This window comes from Pipistrellus hanaki (genome assembly GCF_964339955.1).
Source record: "Pipistrellus hanaki genome assembly, chromosome: X".
In the NCBI taxonomy this organism is placed as follows: Eukaryota; Metazoa; Chordata; class Mammalia; order Chiroptera; family Vespertilionidae; genus Pipistrellus; species Pipistrellus hanaki.
In genome coordinates, this window is record NC_140524.1 from 31,791,788 (window position 1) to 31,811,862 (window position 20,075).

The following is a 20,075-nucleotide window of genomic DNA, read 5'->3' on the forward strand; positions in this document are numbered from 1 at the left end:
CCAAATATTGATTTATAACTCAATACTTAGTATAGGTCTTTGCACTTAGTTCTTATAAATCACATAAGAATATTATCTATCTGAAAAGTTTACAGTAGAAAACCAAGAAAGGTACAAGTACAGTAGAGTACATTCTATTTAGTAATCAAATAACAAACAAAAATCTGTTGAAAGAAAAACAGGTTTTTCCCGGTGAGTCAGGTCATTCTCTTAATCATTAACACAGGCCTTTGTTAAATTTCTACTAGGAAATCCATGCACAATGTTTACTTAATAAAAATAATTTTTAACAACATAAACTGATGAACAAAAATAGATCCAGAGACATAGAAGCATCGAACAGACCGTCAAACCTCAGAGGGAAGGCAAGGGAGGGTGGGGGAAGGGTAAGAGATAAACCAAAAGACTTGCATGCATGTATATTAAGCATAACCAATGGACACAGACAATAGTGGGGTGAGGGCCTGTACTGGGAGCAGGAGCAGGCTGGGAGAGGCCAATGGGGGGAAAAGGAGACATATGTAATACTTACAACAATAAAGAATTAAAAAACAATAATTTTTATTTTTATTTTATTTTTTTAAATTAATTTTTTTATTGATTAAGGTATCACATATTTGTCCTCCACCCCCATTCCAATCCCCCCACTCATGCCCCCATCCCCCTATTGTCCTTGACCACTGGTTAGGCTCATATGTGTGCACATAAGTCCTTTGGTTGATCTCTCCCTTTTATCCCCACCCTCCCTTTGAAGTCCAACAGTCTGACCCATGGCTCCTTATCTCTGGGTCTGTTCTTGTTCATCAGTCTATGTTGTTCACCATTTCCTCTAGATGAGTAAGATCATGTCCTACTGGAAATATACTGGTAATAATAAAAAAAATGAGACAAGCAATAATCGTTATGCTGAAAGGCATATGAATCAGTCTGTAGTGAGCTTCTTTCTGGGCCACCAGTTTTTTGAGATCCAATTTCAATGTTAAACAGTTCCTTATGTGTACATGTCAGCAATGATATTTCAGTTCTGCATGGTGAGCAAATGGTGGTAATGTGGGTCCAACCCTCTCTGGTTTGGTTCTGGGCAACCTGCAGTGATACATAGCTGCTGACTGCTATTATGGTAAGGTGTCATCAGTGACTTCCATCTCTGGACTGCTTCTCTTCTGTCTTTATGGTTGGAGTAGTCCTGTCAATTCCTCTCTGTTGCCAGAATCCACATGGTCTTAGGGTTGAAAAAAACAATAATTTTTAGCAAGTTTCTTTCTACTTTAGATGAACTTTATAGGGGGATTTGTGGTCTTTATTATTTTTTTAAACAATGTAATGTTTTTATTGGTTTTAGAGAAAGGAAGAGGATTAGAAACACCGATGAGAGAAAATCATTGATCAGTTGCCTCCTGCACACCCCCTAATGGGGATTGACCCTGCAATCTGGGCATGTGCCCTAACCAGGAATTGAACTGGTGACCTCTTGGTCCATGCTCAATTATGGGTCCATGCTCAACCACTGAGCTACACTGGCTTGGCAAGATTTGGGGACTTTTATTTTTATTTTTAAAATATTTTTATTGATTTCAGAGAAGAAAGGAGAGGAAGAGACAGAAACATCAATGATTATAATCAGTGATTGGCTGCCTCCTGCACGCCCCTCACTGGGACCGAGCCTACAACCCGGGCATGTGCCCCTGACCAGAATTGAACCTGGGACCCTTCAGTCTGAAGGCCGACACTCCATCCACTGAGTCTAACTGGCTAGGACAAGGGAATTTTACTTTTAATATAAGTTCCTCTAAAATGTCAAGTGTTCATGAAACATACTCCTGTTTGTTTACTTCTCAGTACAATTGTCAGTTTCTGGCAGAAGCAGAACCTAATCACTGCCAAACAAAAGTCCAATATTTAATGAGAAAAAATATTTTTGGTGCTTTAGCAAAAAATGCAAAGCCCCTCATATAAGCTAATGGAATTAAAAAGAAATCTCTAGTAACTAGTTACAGAATAAAGTTAAAGAAACACAACACTGACTTACAGAAAAGTAACTCTAAAAATAAAAGTTTATGTACCAAATGAACATCTATAATTTTATATGTGAATATATTTTTTGAATTGTACAATTTATTGAAACAAGAATTAGATTTTGTAGCATGATCATCGTGGATATACTATCACCTCAATTGTACCCTAGTTGGTTTTTTTTTCAAATTTATATTCTGGGAAATTAAAAAGGAGAATAATCAAAGTTTGCTTTCTCTGAGGTTCTTATTCCTTATTTGTTTTGAACCAATATTCATAATACTAAAGTTAACAAGTACAAACCTATGAAAAGATTTCTTATGTAGTCATTAATTATGGTGCCGACAGTCTTGGAAATCTCAAATTAACAGAATAATATTGGGAAGAAAAAAAACCCCTCTATGCAGACCAGCTCCATATAAAGCCAAATGGTTAGCCCTGGCCGGGTAGATGTTTGTTAGAGTGTCCTCTCAATATGCGAAGGTTATGGGTTAGAACTCTGGTCAGGGCACATGCAAGAAGCAACTAATGAATTCATAAATAAGTTGAACATCAGATCAATGTTTCTTTCTCTAAAATAAAATTTTTTTTAAATTTGATTTTAGAATTACTAGTTATTCAATATTTGTTATAAGCAAATTAGTGGTTTTGCAGAAAAAGAAAACTAGATCCACTGACCTTCATCTAGCCTTACTTAACTTGAGTTTTATTTTGGTTACCAATATTAACCTGAGTATGGATTTATGCAACTCTGTAGGCCTTTTAGAGTTCTAAGACTGCTACATGACTTCTCTTTCAGTCTTTTATGCCAGTTACTTAAAATTTTCAGATCTAAAAGAGTATTCAGAACTGTTAGTTATTATGAATTAGATAGGTTGATATTTCTAACTCTTAAATTCTATTGTTGTAGGTTAACTGCTCACATTTGACTGAAGCTTTGGCTCTTTCTAGAAGTGCAGGTCTGTCTGTACAATTTCAACTGATTGCTGTTTCACTATTATGAGTCTTCAAATACTTAATTCTTTCATTTCTGGATTGGAGTATAGTTTAATGACAATGAGCACTGTGGGGCTATTATGAACTCAGCAGTGAAAGGTCTGAAGATTGATTCTCATTACACATTTCAAAGAGTACTGAATGCAGGCAAGTTTTGTTGAAAAGTACAATCAAGGTATGGATGCATATAACCGAATAACAGATCTCAGGGGAAAGGGAGGGGACAGGAAGAGACTAACCAAAACACATCCTACCTTATAAAATAGTAATATGCAAATTAACCATCACTCCGCTCAAGCCATGCCCACCAGCCAGTCAGAATGAGTATGCAAATTAACCCCAACCAAGATGGCTGCAGCCACAGAGAGCAGTTGAAAGGCTTGGGTTTCCCTGGCAATAGAGGAAGCCAAGCTTTCCATATACCCTGGCCGGCCTAGGCCTCCACTCAAGGATACAAAGTTTCAATTATAGAAGGTAAATCCCAAGAAAAATGGCAGCAGCCATAGAGCTGGAGAGAACAGGCTAGGGTTTCCCCCAGCAATGGGGGAAGACAAGCTTTCCACCTGCCCTGGTTGGCTTAGGCCTCCGCTCAAGGCTACAAAGTTTCAATTGTAGAAGATAAATAAATCCCAGATACCAGGCCCTCCGCTTGGGTTGCCAGGGGGCGTGGCCAGCCTGCAAACCACCACAGGCCCCTCGTCCAGGCTGTCCCACACCCCAAGGGAACCCCCACCCTGATCCAGGACACCCTTCAGGGCAAACCAGCTGGCCCCCACCCATGTACCAGGCCTCTATCCTATCTAATAAAAGAGTAATATGCAGATTGACCATCACTCCAACACACAAGATGGCTGCCCCCATGTGGACACAAGATGGCCACCACAAGATGGCCAGCAGGGGAGGGCAGTTGGGGGTGATCAGGCAAGTACGGGAGGGCAGTTGGGAGGCACCAGGCTTGCAAGGGAGGGCAGTTAGAGGTGATCAACCCTGCAGGGGAGGGTAGCTAGGGGTGGCCACACCAGCAGAGGAGAGAAGTTGGGGGCAAATGGGCTAGCAGGGGAGCAGTTAGACATCAATCAGGCTGGCATGGGAGTGGTTAGGGGGTGATCAGGCTGGCAGGCAGAAGTGGTTAGGGGCAATCAGGAAGGCAGGCAGGTGAGAAGTTGGGAGCCAGCAGTCCTGGATTGTGAGAGGGATGTCTGACTGCCTGTTTAGACCCGATGAGGCTTGCTGCATGAAATTTGTGCACGGGGTGGGGGTGGGGGGTGTCCCTCAGCCCAGCCTGTACCCTCTCCAATCTGGAACCCCTTGAAGGCCTAAATGGGCAATCGGACATCCCTCTCACAATCCAGGACTGCTGGCTCTCAACTGCTCTCTTGCCTGCCTTCCTGATTGCCCCTAACCACTCCCCTGCCAGCCTGATTGATGTCTAACTACTCCCCTGCCAGCCTGTCTTCCCCCAACTTCTTTCCTCTACCACCTGGTCATCCCTAATTGCCCTCCCCTGAAAGCTTGATCACCTCCAACTGCCCTTCCTTGCAGGTCATCTTGTGGTGGCCATCTTGGGGCAGGGTCTTTGACCACATGGGGGCATCCATCTTGTGTGCTGGAGATGTTCAATCTGCATATTACTCTTTTATTAGATAGGATAGAGGCCTGGTGCATGGATGGGGGCTAGCTGGTTTGCCCTGAAGGGTGTCCCAGATCAGGGTGGGAGTTCCCTTGGGGTGTGGGGTGTGGGCAGCCTGGCGAGGGGCCTGTGGTGGTTTTCAGGCTGGCCACCTCCCCCCGCTTCCCCAGCAACCCAAGCGGAGGCCCTGGTATCTGGGGTTTATTTACCTTCTATAATTGAAACTTTGTAGCCTGGAGCAGAGGCCTGGGCTGGCCAGGGTGTGTGGAAAGCTTGGCTTCCTCAATTGCCTAGGAAACCCAAGCCTCCCTCCTGCTTTCTCTGTGGCCGCAGCCATCTTGGTTGGGTTAATTTGCATACTCGATCTGATTGGCTGGTGGGCATGGCTTGGGGTGTAGCGGAGTGGTGGTTGATTTGCATATTACTCTTTTATTAGATAGGATATGCTTAACCCATAGACAACAATACCATGGGGAAGGTCTGGGGTGGAGTGGGGGTTGTGTGGAAGGCAGAAAAGGGAGAAAATGGGAGACATCTATATAATATTGTCAACAACAGAAAAGTAGAGTTAGAGGGGACATTCAGGGTGTTGCATTTTATGCCTTCACGTTTTGGTAGCAGGAGAAAATACACAGGACTACATTAGCAACAAGTCATAAGGAAATAAATGTGAGGATGACAGTCATTTAGAGAGCAATTTGATTTACAGATTACAACCATCTAGTTTTTTGTGGATTCAGACCTGACCCCATACCATATTCCAGTGGCTTTCAAACTTTAGCCTGCATCAAAACCACTTGGAAGGTTTGTAAAAAAAAGATTGCTGGGTCACACCTAGGTTTCTGATTCAGCAGATTCGAAATGGGGCCCAATAATTTGCATTTCTAACAAATTCCCAAGTAGTGCAGATGCTGCTGGTCCCTGGACAACATTTTGAGAACCATTAGGTACCCATATACCAAGCAGTTAGCCTACTGACTTCCCATAAGTAACACTTTTTTTTTTTTAAATTTCTGTCTTTATTTATTAAATAGAGATAATTCTACCTTGCTGTTACTTCTTTTTTTTTAAAAAAAATAAATGTTTATTGTTCATATTTTTACAAATGTTCCTCATTTTTCCCCCATCCATTACTCCCCTCCACTAGGTTCCCACCCCATCCTCTGCCCTTTCCCCACCCCCATTGTCCTCATCCATAGGTGCACAGTTTATGTTCAGTCTCTTCCCGCACCCCCCTTCTCCCCTTTTCCCAGAGAATCAGCAGTTCACTCCCCTTCCATACCTCTGATTCTATTATATTCACCAGTTAATATTGTTCATCCAATTTTTTTAATTCCCTTGGTTTTTAGTTTCACCTGTTGAGAGTTACCTATTTGTTGCTCATAGTTTTTATCTTTATTTACTTTCTCTTCCTTAAGAACCCCCTTCAGCAATTCATATAATTCTGGTTTGGCAGTGATGAACTCCTTTAGCTTTTTTTTTATTTGTGAAGCTCTTTATCTGGCCTTTGATTCTGAGTGATAGCTTTGCTGGGTAGAGTATTTTTGGCTGTAGGTTCTTGCTATTCATCACCTTGAATATTTCTTGCCATTCCCGTCTGGCATGCATGGTTTCTGTTGAGAAATCAGCTGACAATCGTATAGGTGTTCCTTTATAGGTAACTACCTGCTTTTCTCTTGCTGCTTTTAATATTCTCTCTTTGTCTTTTGCTCTTGGAATTTTAATTATGATGTGTCTTGGTGTGGTCCTCCTTGGATTCCTTTTGTTTGGGGTTCTGTGCACTTCTTGGACTTGTAAGTCTAATTCTTTCACCAGGTGGGGGAAGTTTTCTGTCACTATTTCTTTCAGTATGTTTTCGGTATCTTGCTCTCTCTCATCTTCTGGGACCCCAATAATTCTGATGTTGGTTCGGTTGAAGTTGTCCCAGAGGCTTCTTACATTATCTTCAGCTTTCTGGATTCTCTTGTCTTCTTGCCTCGGCAGAAGGGTGTCCTCTGGCTCTTTATGTTCCAAATCTTTGACTTGATTCTTGTGATCTTCCATTCTCTTTTTAGGACTCTGTATAATATTTTTTATTTCAGACAATGTATTCTTTGTTTCTAGTTGATCCCTTTTCATATCCTCATAGGTATCATTTATTTTATCAGCCTTTTCTAGGAAATTCTTGAAAAACCTTATAAGCATGGTTTTGAACTTTGTATCCAGTTGCGTTTTGTCCTCCATTTCTTTCGTTTGTGATCTGTTTCCTTGTCGCGGCATATTCGCTGCTTCCCTGAGTTGGTAGGGTGGCTTTGTGTGCTAAGGTGTCCTATATGGTTCAGTGGGTCAGTCTCCCAGTCACCTGAGGTGGACACTCTTGGTGCACCTCTTTGTGGACTGTGTGTACAGCCTTGTTGTAGTTAAGTCTTGATTGTTGTTGGTATCACTGGGAGGAACTGACCTCCAGGCCAATTGGCTGTGAGGATCAGTTGTGTCTATGCCGGGAGACAGCCTTATTTGACTAGACTTGGAAAATTGTAAAGGCCTCTGTGCTCAGCTTGGATGGGGCAGAGTTTCAGGGTGGAGCCTATAGCCTTTGCTTCCGTCAGCCACGCCCTATGAGGTTCCTGAGTCTCAGTGTTTCTCAGTGTCCTTTGGTATTCACTGCAAGCACCTCTGAGAGAAAGGCACTACCAGACAGTCTAGTCTCTCCCCCAATGAGCCTGGAACTGGGGTTCAGTGCAGTTGGAAGTGGGGTTGGAAGTGGGGTTCAGAGCACTCTGGAGCTTTTGTCTCCTTCCCACTAGGGCAATCTGGTGGTACAGTCAACAGTCTGTCCTCTGCGCGCAACTTGCGCATCTCCGGGACTGCCTTTCGCTTTCCTGAATTCCTGCCTTACAGCCCAGATTCCCTCCTTATGAGCCTGAATCCCCGGTCTCTGGCCTAGAACTGGGGTTCAGTGCAGTGGGAGCTGGGGCTCAGCACAGTCCAGAGCTTTTGCCTCCTTCCTGCTAAGGCAATCTAGCAGCAGAGTCAAATGTCCGTCCTCTGCGCGCAATGTGTGTGCCTCCGGGACTGCCTTTCGCTGCTTCCCTGTTTCCGCCTCACAGCCCAGACTCCCTCCTTATGTGTCTGGGTCCCCAGGGTCTCGCCCAGAACTGGGGTTCAGTGCTGTCAGAACTGGGGTTCAGCACAGTCCAGAGCTTTTATCTCCTTCCCGTTAGGGAACGCCAGCCAGACACTCAGACACTCAGCCACCCCTCCTCTCCGGCTCCATCCTCTCCGCATGCGCAACATGTCTCTGTACCTTAGGCTTTTACAGCTCCTCTAATTTTCCTTCTGGTTTTCTCTTTCCTTCTAGTTGTAGAATTTCCAGTCAGTCAACTTTTCTGTAGTTCTGTATAGTGTCTGTTTTGTATTTTTTTGAAATTGTTGTGTGAGGCTGTAGTTAGATGTTTACCTATGCCGCCATCTTGGTTCCTCTGCTGTTACTTCTTCCATAAGTACCACTTTTATTCTAAAGTCTATAAGCAAACTACAATTTAAATAGTGAGAACCTAGTTTAAAAGTAACTTCAGATGATAGTATCAGTTTTGAGGGGGTTTATTTAACTTAATCGTCAAATAGGGGAAGAAGGAATAAAGTTGATTTTAATTTTCAGATGCCCATTATAATTCAGTATTGTGTTAAAATTTACACATTTATATAAAAACGTTCTTTTTAAAGATATATTTTTATTGATTTCAGACAGGAAGTGAGAAGGAGAAATAGAAACATCAATGATGAGAATAATTGATTGGCTGCCTCCTGCATGCCCCACACTGGGGATATGCCCACAAACAAGGTACATGCCCTTGACCAGAATTGAACCTGGGACCCTTCAGTCCACAGGCCTAAGCTCTATCCATGGAGCCAAACCGTCTAGGGCTAAAAAATATTCTAATCTGATATAGATCTATAAGGTAATTCAGGGAAAATGACATGTCTAGAATTTTCTCTAGATATGACAGCAAAAATAAAAAGGGAGGAGGAGTCCTCAAAAAAAAACAGGATTGGCAAAATATATATTTTGTTGTTGTTGAAGCTGAATGACGAGTTATCATGTAGTTCATTATACTTTTGTGTGTTTGAAAATTTCTGAAGAAAAAGCTTTCAAAATTCACATCTTCATTGATATTCATTGAAAGTATAGTTGACATGTAAGAAAAAAATGTGGACTTTAAAACAAGGTCCTTATGGCCCTGGCCAGGTAGCTCCCTTGGTCAGAGCATCATTTTGATATACCAAGGTTATGGGTTTAATCCCTATTCTGGGCACATAAAAACAGATGAATGTATAAATATGTGGAACACCAATCTCTCTCTCTCAAATCAATTAAAAATATTCTTATGGTCATCTCAGATAACATAGACAAGGACTCATTAGTCATTATAATAGATGAGGCCTGAAATACAACTCTTAATTTAGGACTCTCCATTGTGGGCAAGAATGGGTAGGAGAAATAGCCAGTTGAAATACAAGGCAGTCCTCAGGTTATGTCGAACTTGACGTACGTTGTTTTGTAATTACGTCACCATCTCCCATTTATTTATAATAAAAAGCTGAAACCGGTTTGGCTCAGTGGACAAAGCATCAGCCTGCGCACTGAAAGGTCCCAGGTTCGATTCTGGTCAAGGGCATGTACCTTGGTTGTGGGCACATCCCCAGTGTGGGGGGGTGGGTGCAAGAGGCAGCTGGTCGATGTTTCTCTCTCATCGATGTTTCTAACTCTCTCCCTCTTTCTTCCTCTCTGTAAAAAGTCAATAAAGTATATTTTTAAAAAGTTCCATCATTTTAATGTATGTACGTATGTGCTTTATGGCTTTTATTATTTATTTACTCAAGCAAAGGTCAGGCATTGTTCTTTTAAATTTTTATTTTTTTACTGTTTCACTTCACTACTGCTGTAATTCACTCCATGTGAATGACATAGGTGCTTATGTTGGTGGGTTCTGACTTATGGTGAAAATCGTGTTATGTTGTGCTGTAGGAACAGATCTCTAATGTAACTCCAGGGCCTATTGTACCTACTTCTAAACTCTCTGCCTTTAAGGATTCTTTATTTCCTCCTTTTTTATCCCATCAGATTGCTTGCAGCTTCTGAAACTCTCTGGGTTACCGCCTCTAGACTCACAAAAATCCTTCTTTACCACGTACTTCAAAGGGGCAGTGGCTTTTAGGTCCCTTGCTTGGTTAAGGTTTGTTATAGTGACTAGAGGCTTGGTGCATGGATTCATGCATGGGTGGTATCCTTCCGACTGGCCAGCATCCTCTCAGAATCCAGGATCCCTTGGGGGATGTCGGACTGCTGGATCAGGCCAAAACTGGCAGACATCCCCCCTCCCCAGGGACATAGCTGTGCCAAAGCAGCAGGCGGCTGGGGAGGAGCCCTGCTGCCACCACAGCTGTGCTTGCCTGCCATGTGCCAGGCTTCTGGCTGAACTGCGCTCCTGCTGTGGAAGCGCACTGACCACCAGTGGAGAGCTCTTGCATTGAACGTCTGCCCCCTGGTGGTCAGTGTCCATAACGGTAACTGGTAGACCAGTTGTTCCAGTCTTAAGTCGCTTAGCCTTTTAAAAGCCTAAGTGACTGTTAAGACTGGAACAACTATGGTTCATATTTTTATATTTTAAAAACTGACTTTTTGCCCTAGCTGGTTTGGCTCAGTGGATGGGAGTGTCAGCCTGCAGACTGAGGGGTCCCAGGTTTGATTCTGGTCAAGGGCACATGTCTGGGTTGCAGGCTGTCCCCAGTGGGGGGTGTGCAGGAGGCAGCCAATGATTCTGTCATCATTGATAATTCTTTCTCCCCCTTCCTCTCTCTGAAAGCAACAAAAAAAATAAAAAACCCTGACTTTTCATGCATTTATAGAATTCTATAAGTTAATGTGAAAATGGATGTCTCTTTTTTAAAATGATGACTTGATGTGTACCCTAATGCCTAGCACAATGGCATAAAGTGTATTTAGGCCCTAACCAGTTTGGCTCAGTGGGTAGAGCATCGGCCTGCGGACTGAGGGTCCAAGGTTCAATTCTGGTAAAGGGCATGTACCTTGGTTGTGGGCATATCCCCAGTAGGGGGTGTTGCAGGAGGCAGCTGATCGATGTTTCCCTCTCATAGACGTTTCTAACTCTCTATCCCTCTCCCTTCCTCTCTGTAAAAATCAATAAAATATATATTTTTAAAAGTGTATTTAGGTTGTAATTTATTATTTTTAAAAGGGCTGTTCTATGTTTTGTCTGAAAAAGTACAACATATACAAAGTAATAAGATCATTTTAAAGAATAGTACTTTATTGAATACATTTTATTCACAGAAAAATAAGCTTTAATCTATGACTGCCAGATTATGCAGTGGAAAGTAATTTTCTTGTTTTCCATGCTGATGGAAAGGTTTCTACTATATGGGGAAGAAGCCATAAAATTATACTCACAAATATAGTACTCTATCTCAAAACATTTCACATGATTATTCACAACACTAATACAATGACATAATAATTAGCCATTCTTTCAGGTTAGATAAAGCATAACAGTAACAAAAAAATGCAAACACTTCTAACAAAAATTATATAAAAGCCTGTTACATCAAATAAAAAACATGAATTTGTAACTGAGTATACACAAAATGTCAAAATATACTTACACAATCTGCAAACTTTAGACTTCAAAATAGAATCTTACCACCCAAACATTAACGTAGTATTGTACAATTTGAAGATATAGGTATTTAAGATTGTCCTATTGTATTAGTTATAAAGTGTCATTTAATATGTAGCAACAGCCCTGGCCAGTTTGGCTTGGTGGATAAAGCATTGGCCTGTGGACTGAAGGGTCACGGGTTCGATTCCAGTCAGGGACACATGCCTGGGTTGCCTGCTCGATCCCTAGTAGGGGGCGTGCAGGAAGCAGCCGATCAATGAGACTCTCATCATTGATGTTTCTGTTTCTCCCTCTCTCAAATCAATAAAAAATATGTATATTAAAAAAATAATATATAGTGACAAAAGTTATGGTATTGAAGAAAGAATAGTTGAAAAAAATAAAGTTTTGACGCCTTCCAGGAAAGGTAGCTTGAAGTTTTTCACTTTCAAACTATGTCCCAGTCTGGTTACCACTAATGAGCTATACAACTCTGAACAAATCACTTCACCTTTGAGCCTCAATTACCTCATCTGTAAAATGAGGGGGAAGAATTAGATACTCTCTTGAGGTTACTTCTAACTTTGACCCCTATAATTCTATTATGCTGCAAATGAAATTCACATTGTGCCAAGTATTAAACTGAAACTGATTATGAAGGTGGGAATTAGCCAATTGTTCCTATTAGGAAAGCTCACCCAAATTTGATAAATTTTTCAAGATTTTTTTTTTAAAGTAAATATTTTAAGGACTTGACCTATTGATTTATTGCAATTTACATTTTAACTATGAGAAACACCAAAAAAAAGGTAAGAGTCACTGAAAGAGTTATCACCTAACTTTTAGGTCAAATTTCCAGAGTCAAAGGCAAACCAGGAGGGTGTTAGGAAGAGAATTAACATTTATAGCAGGTATTTTACATACCTGATCTCTTGAACCCTCATAACTGTAAGTCAGGTATTACTCTCATTTTTATAGATGAAGAAATGACAACCTCTCTTTTAAAAAGAAGATTTCACTAAAAATAAGTACATCTGTCAAATATTCTCTCCAGTTTTATTTCTCTAATGGAAATGATACACAACCAATCCCATGTCTCCCACTCCTCTACCGCCTTCTCCCAGATGCAACACCTGAGTAATCAGGAAATAAAACAATGATTTGGATCTTAAGGGTACAATACATGCAACTAATGCTGTGGTGGTAGTCTCCCATTCAGAGAGTTCAAAGAGTTCAAAGTACCAATTTTATTCACTAAAATGAAAACAAGAGAAAGCAACTACCAAAATTTAAATATTGTAACAAAAACAAGAAAAGATCATAATATGTAGGGTTACATTATGTACACTCATTACAACCACCCTATCCCATCTTAGACCCTAACCAAAGGGAAAAAAAAGCAAAACCACACACATACAAAACAAATCTAGTAGGAAAGGCCATTAATTAATAAACTGGAATTTATATAAACACTAAAGCCATTTCTTAAAAATTAAGACAATGCTTTTGATAAGCATACCAAATTATTACAAACAAAGATAACTATTACAAAACTTGACTCTTCATGTGATTATAAGTAGTAAATTGGTGTCACTTGGAAATCTTAGCATGAACTTCATACAGAAAAGGAATGTCTACATGTAGATACTGAGAACTATTCTGGGAAAGGGGGAAGCAGAGATTTGGATCCGGTTATATTTTTGACCTTGCAAGTGAACATTTTTTGCATAATTAGATGGGAAGGATCCAGTGCTTTTTTATAGTGTGAACACAGACAAACATTGGTAAGTCTTTAAAAAAAATTTGACAAGAAGGTGGAGTGCTGAGTGATTTTAAGAACCTGAAGCAACTGCATTTCTAAACAATTCTTAAAATAAACTTGTTAGTCACATCAGCTTCATGCATTAAATTTCACAACTCATGGGGAGAAAAAAGGTCTTGCTTAATTCTAAACACACAAGTTTTAAGAGTTTTAATGGACTGAGACTCCCAGAACAGGAAAAGCCTTATGTTATTATAAAACAATTCAGTCTCTGGCCAATAACTAGATTGAACTAACTACTTGACTTGGCGCAGATAGGTCCTGAAAGCACAGTTTACAAACATTAACACTATTCTCCCTTTGTAATTTAAATTTAAATCTTGGACTACACATGTAAAATTTAATGAATATATAACTAATAGTAAAACAAAACCAGGACAGTCATTATTTTTTAAATTCTCATTTAAATTTGCAGTGCAATTTAAAAATGAATATCCCTTAAAGTAGTAATCAACAGAGGTTAGGAGAAAATGATGATACTCTTTCTCTTAGAAAATACAACTATAATTTTTAACAGTTTACTCTCCAACTTTTCTCTGTAGTAAAATGTCTCATTCACCTCTACAACAGGTTGTTGTGAGAATCTTGTAATATAAAGCCTGGGTGTTCCATGAAGCATTTTAAAACTTTTTAAAATCTATATGGCATCTTAAAGTTTTATTTTCTCTTTCATATTTAAACAACTATTTTTTCCTTGTCAATATTTTATGATTTCCAAGAGGTTTTTAAGGATCTTAAGAGAACATTTATTTCAGAATTATCTACTACTATTACTAGTCAAGAAAATAAAAAGTTAGGTAGAGGAAAGACCTGACATTTTGTCCTATATACAGCTTAATCATCCTAACGGTAAAAACTCACATGAAACTTTACAATACAAAAATTATATGAGAATCTCAACATGGAAAGCCTTCACTACAACTACAAGCAGTATACAAACATGCTTCTACTTTTACCTACATAAGCTGATAGATGTTTAAAATACTGGGTTAACAAAGATCTTTTAGTAAAGTGACTTAGGCAGGCTTAAACTAGCAAGGATTAAGGATGAATCCTTACTAATTAATTGGAAGATCTGACACATATTTTATATTTCATTTTACAAAATCAGGAATATTTATTTTGAAACAAGAGAAGAAGACATGGTCTACCTGTCAGAAAACTACCACTCAGAAAGATTTTTCATCCACAAAGCAGGACAAACATAAAGACACTTAAATTTCACATTGGTACCAAAAAGGTTAACTGCCCTGTCTTCTTGGATTAGAAAAACTAAAGCTGAGCAATAAGTAGTTTTGCAGGCGTTTGAACATGCCTAAGCCTTTAAATCATAAAATACTTTCTAAAAATTCTGATTACAAAAGTAACATATACTTACAAAAATTCAAACAAAACAAAATAAAAAAGTAGAAAGTGAAAGGCCCTCTGGGCCCAAAAAGTAGAAAAAAAAAAGTAGAAAGTGAAAGTAAAGCCCCTCTGGGCCCACCCCCCACCCCCCTTAAGAGAAACCATATTTAACAGTTTGGTGCATCTTTCCAAATCCTTTGTTCTATACATATATAAAACGCACACAACCTTCAGTTAGCTCATTTGATACACAGTGTTTTGCCACTTGCATTTTAGATTTATAGCTTTGACATCTTTCATGTCAATGCACGTAGGCTAGATGGCATGCTATCATTAGATACCCTTTTAACAATGACAAAAATCATCTTTCAAAAATCATCCACCCAAGTATGTATGTATAATTTTAAAATAGACAAAATCTACAATACAAAGACTAACATCTAAAAATAACCTCTATCCACCAGTGTGGAACAGTTCATTCCTTTTTCACACAAAACAAATTATGTGATTGGGGATATTAATCTCCACGTTTACACAGAATGTTAAGCCTATTTGAAATTCACTTACACTTAAAAGCCAAGTCAGTGCACTACAAATACACATTGTGATCAGTTACAATATGATGCCTCTTAGTCTACGGTTCCAATTAATAGAAAAAAAAATAGGTAATAGAGCTAATATTATGAAAGATCTAGAAATTCGCCAAAGCCGGTTTGGCTCAGTGGTAGAGCGTCAGTCTGCGGACTGAAGGGTCCCAGGTTTGATTCCGGTCCAGGGCATGTACCTTGGTTGCGGGCACATCCCCAGTGGGGGATGTGCAGGAGGCAGCTGGTCGATGTTTCTCTCTCATCGACGTTTCTAGTTCTCTCCCTCCCTTCCACTCTGTAAAAAAAATCAATAAAATATATTTTAAAAAAAAGTCTAGAAATTCAAATTTTAGATTGGCAATTACAACACTGCAATTTTACATTTTTCTTCTTGGTAGCAAATGCTAAATGGAGTTCAATGCTGATTACTTAAATTTGGTTCACATCACATATTCAATCAGAGTAATAAGAATATAACACAGCTACTGCAGATTAAGACATAAAAATTTTTTGTTTGAAAGTAATGACTGTGTAGCACATAGGACATTTAACAACTGCTTCAGCACATTGTTTACAAGTGACCAGATGTCCACACGGAATAAACGCCATAGCAATATTTCTATCCATACAGATTTTGCAAAGCTTCTCCTCTTGCAGGAGCCTTAGTTGCTCTTCAACACTAATCTCTGCACAAAAAGAAAAGAAATGAGTTTATTATAGACTTTCTTAGTTGTTTAAATTCATTGAGACAATTTGAACCCCTACTATGTGCCAGGTACTAGTCATGTGTTAGGAGATAGGATGACTCACACATGGTATCTGCTTGCTCTTAAGTAGCTCAAATGCTAGTAGGAGAGAAGGACATGATCGGAGACAATAAAAGGAAGCATAAAGGACAAAGTGATAAGTGCTATAATAAAGTTATCTACAAAGTGCTTGGGGACAAGATGAGAGAACAAGTTCTTCTATTCAGACTAACTGGGGAAAGCTTCACGGGTTGGCAGCTGCTAGGAGGAGTGGAAAGTAGAGGAATGACATTTATCATGACGAGCAATTGCCAGGCAGAGAAGCAAGGGTTACACAAAAGAAGTAGTGTATAGAAAGGGCATGGCGCCTGGCCCATGTGGCTCAGTGGTTGAGTGTTGACCTATGAACCAGGAGGTCACGGTTCTCCTCTCTCATCATTGTTGTTTCTCTTTCTCCCTCTCGGAGATCAACAAAACTATATATATATGAATGAAACGGCATGGCTTATTCCAGAAATGGAAAATGGAGGGATGGATTTGAGGGGCACTTCTGAAGTGGGACAAGTAGGATTTGCTGACTGTCTAGAGGTGAGGAATGAGGAAGAAAGAAGAAATATCGTTGATTTCAAGACTTCTTGTGTGGCTGACAAGACGATGGTGATGCCAATAGGAAATATAAAAGAAAGTACAGGTTTGGGATTTTCAAGATATTTTTGAGGTGTCTGTAGGGCATCTATATAAAATGTCTAGTAGGCCAATGGGGATTCAAATCTTGAGGTCAAAAGTCACATTACACATAGAAGTTTGGGTGTCATCAGCATATGGGTGGTATTGAAGTTTTTGCTTAATTCAGCCTTTCCCAAACCAGGTTTTGCAAAATATTAACACATATGCCACAAAAATGTCTTTTGTGGTCTTATTTAACTACAATTAACAATAATACAGCAGTTATTTCCATGTGCTAGGCACTATTCCAAATGTATTACATACTTTAACAATCTTTGTAATCACTGTATACCATGGTTTCCAAATCTGGTTTCACATGAGAATCACTTGAAGCATTTGTAACAATAGATTTCTAGGCTCCATTCACTGAATCTAAAATTTTGGGGGTTGAGCCTACTGGCACTTGGAAACCATTTCTATCAAGTTCAGAGAAGTATAATATAGTTTTTGTCCTCTTTTAGAAATTCATAATGCATTTCCCTACCTAACTAGAGAGCTCCTTTTTCATGGTATCCCTTTTAACAACAATGGGGAACACTATTATAAAAATAAATTTTTGAAATAGTGATTTAATTTTATTCAACAGATACTGAACTCTTAAATAGGCTCTAGACACTAGAGATACAACAATTATATATATATATATATATAGACCCTGGGTCCCTGATCATTCACAGACAAGGAACCCAAGTAAGCATGAAATTATAGTACAGTGTAATGATAAAAGTAGTTACAATGTGTTATGAAGAACATAGGAAGGGTAGGTACATGTTTGAACACATAAAGAGAAGGCCTCCTGGAGGAAAGTATACCTAAACCGAGTCCTAAAGGATGAGTGGGAATAAACTGGGGAGAGGGAGAGGCCTTGGGGGACAGGGGCAGAGGAAGAAGGGTGTTCTAGGTAGAAGAATGGCATAAGTAGGGTCCAAGGAAGAGACAGAACAGGGCCTACAAGTCCACAGGTAAGGCTTGGGAATAGAATTTGAAGAGGAAATAGCATGAAATAAGGCTATAGAAGGTTAGGAGGAGCCGGATTATGAAATATTTGGCAGCCCATGTAAAGGAGTTTGAACTTGATCCTCAGGGAGCCAATGAAGGTTTTAACTCGGAGAGAGATATGTTGAGATTTATGCTTCAAAAAGGTTTCCCTAGGGCAGTGTTTCCCAAACCTTTGACATATGTGTACCCCTTCTATAATTTTCGTAATGCTGAGTACCCCTCGTACTCATGAGAATGTAGAATTAGGCGCAGCTAAGCACGGTGCAGTGCTTATCCCCACCAAACTCCGGTGCAACGCATACCCCCACCAAACTCTTCCCATACCCCTGGGGGTACGAGTACCACACTTTGGGAAACACTACCCAAGGGGTATAAGGAAGGATTATTTAATCTACTTTTTCTTCAAAGGCAACTATCTGAGCATCATCAAAACTATAAGCTCAAAACAGGGTAATTTTAAAAAACTACATTTTTATTCATTTCAGAAAGAAAGGGAGAGGGAAAGATAGAAACATCAACAATGAGAGAGAACAATTTGACTGTCTGCCTCCCACAAAGCCCCTCCTGGGGATTGAGCCCACAATCTGGGCCTGTGCCCTGATCTAAAATCTAATTGTTACCTCCTGGTTCACAGGTCAATGCTTAACCACTGAGCACCACCGGCCGGGACAAAATAAAGGACTTTATATCATACTGTGCAATTATTTTATTTTTTAAAATCTTAAAAATTTTTTTTTATTGATTTCAGAGAGAGGAAGGAAGAAGACAGAGATAGAAACATCAATGATGAGAATCATTGATCGGCAGCCCCCTGCATGCCCCTACTGGGGATCAAGCCCGAGACCCTTCAGGCCTCAGGCCAAAGCTCTATCCACTGAGCCAAACCAGCTAGGGCTGATACTATTTTTAGAATACTATTATACTTACTGGGGCTTTTTTGGTCATACAACCACTGGGATAAAAGTTAGTATTCAATCTAGGAGTTCTTAGTAAGCAACAGTGACACTGTAGTTTTCTAAAAAAAACCAAAAACCACTTATACCTGTTTTACTTCAATTAGGCCCACCTGCTATTTTGTATAGAATTTAAAAATTCATTTTTAAATGACTGAAAACATTAATGAAAGAGAAACATCATTGATTGGCTGCCTCCTGCATGCCCCCTGCAGCTGATCGAGCCTGCAACCCAGACATGTGCCCTGACTGGGAATTGAACTAGAAACCTCTTGGTTCATGGGTCGACACTCAAACCACTGAGTCACACTGGCCAGGCTAGAATGAAAACATTTTATTTTATTTTATTTTATTTTATTTTATTTTATTTTATTTATTTATTTATTTAAAATATATTTTATTGATATTTTACAGAGAGGAGGAAGGGAGAGAGATAGAGAGCTAGAAATGTCGATGAGAGAAACATCGACCAGCTGCCTCTTGCACACCCCCTACCGGGGATGTGCCCACAACCAATGTACATGCCCTTGACTGGAATCGAACCCGGGACCTTTCAGTCCGCAGACCAACGCTCTACCACTGAGCCAAACCGGTTTCGGCTAGAATGAAAACATTTTAGTGCCATTTTTCTTCATCAGCCTTTGAGAGGAGAAATAAGCAGCAACCCTAGCATGAGAAGATAGCCAGTATCAATAATCTGCCTCTCTATTTAGTGAGACTAAGGAGAGGTTAACCAATAAATTGCAACCCCTGCCCCTAAGAGCTGCCATTGCTTAGACCTTCCTTCCCTCACCATCCTAGCTTGTAATCTCTGAGATAATAAGAACCCATTGACTCTCTTCCTATTGCAACCTATAAAATCCTTCTGTTGCAGACCACTTGAGGCATAAAAACTAACACCTTACTCTCAAACTTAAATAGCTTGAGTTGTGGTTAAGATACAGAGAAAAACAACACAATCACTTGTATTTCTACTGCAGTACAAAGATAACAAAGTAAATGATTTATTTTACCATGGCTAAGGCAAGTAGAGCTATTACATATTTTAATAAATGCAACTTTAGGAAAAGAATCTTAGGCTTTCTGCTGGATCTTTTACATCAACTGATGTAATTTAAAAAATCATTAATGTTATACTGTTTTATGACTCGTAATTCTTTGAGTAATGTTTCAAAGACATCTGAAATGACAAAGATCACAATGATCTTTAACATAAAAAATTAAGTAAATATTTAGGTTTATTTAGTACTACAAAAATTCTCATCTTTTGGGAGAAGTGGTCAAGAGCTCAGAGAACAATCCTATATAATAAAAGCCTAATATACAAATTGACCAAACCACCAGTGAGACAATTGATCGCTATGACGTGCACTGACCACCAGGGGACAGACGCTCAATGCAGAAGCTGCCCCCCAGCCCACAGGCCCCAGGCCGGCCAAGGTGGATGCCAGTGGGACCCCCCCCCCCCCATTGTGCCACAGATAGGCCCTAATTGCCGGCCAGCCCTAGGGACCTTACCCATGCACGACTTTTGCGCACCAGGCCTCTAGTAATTATAATAAATGTATTCAGTCTGATACCTTTTCTTTAACCTTCA

General features: G+C 39.8%; 1 protein-coding gene across 4 annotated transcripts in view; it reads right to left on the reverse strand.

Moving 5' to 3' along the window:
* Positions 1 to 747: 747 nt before the first annotated feature.
* The window catches only part of XIAP (X-linked inhibitor of apoptosis), a 59,913-nt gene continuing 40,585 nt past the window's right edge, over positions 748 to 20,075 (reverse strand). For 2 of the 4 annotated variants that reach the window (XM_084870793.1, XM_084870794.1), the window contains one exon: positions 10,930 to 15,740. In XM_084870793.1, the coding sequence (XP_084726919.1) occupies positions 15,547 to 15,740 (194 nt within the window). In that variant the 3' untranslated portion in view covers positions 10,930 to 15,546. Of the gene's footprint in view, positions 1,223 to 10,929; positions 15,741 to 18,452; positions 18,541 to 20,075 lie in introns of those variants that run through there. The other 2 variants (XR_014793769.1, XM_084870795.1) reach the window with 2 other exon arrangements.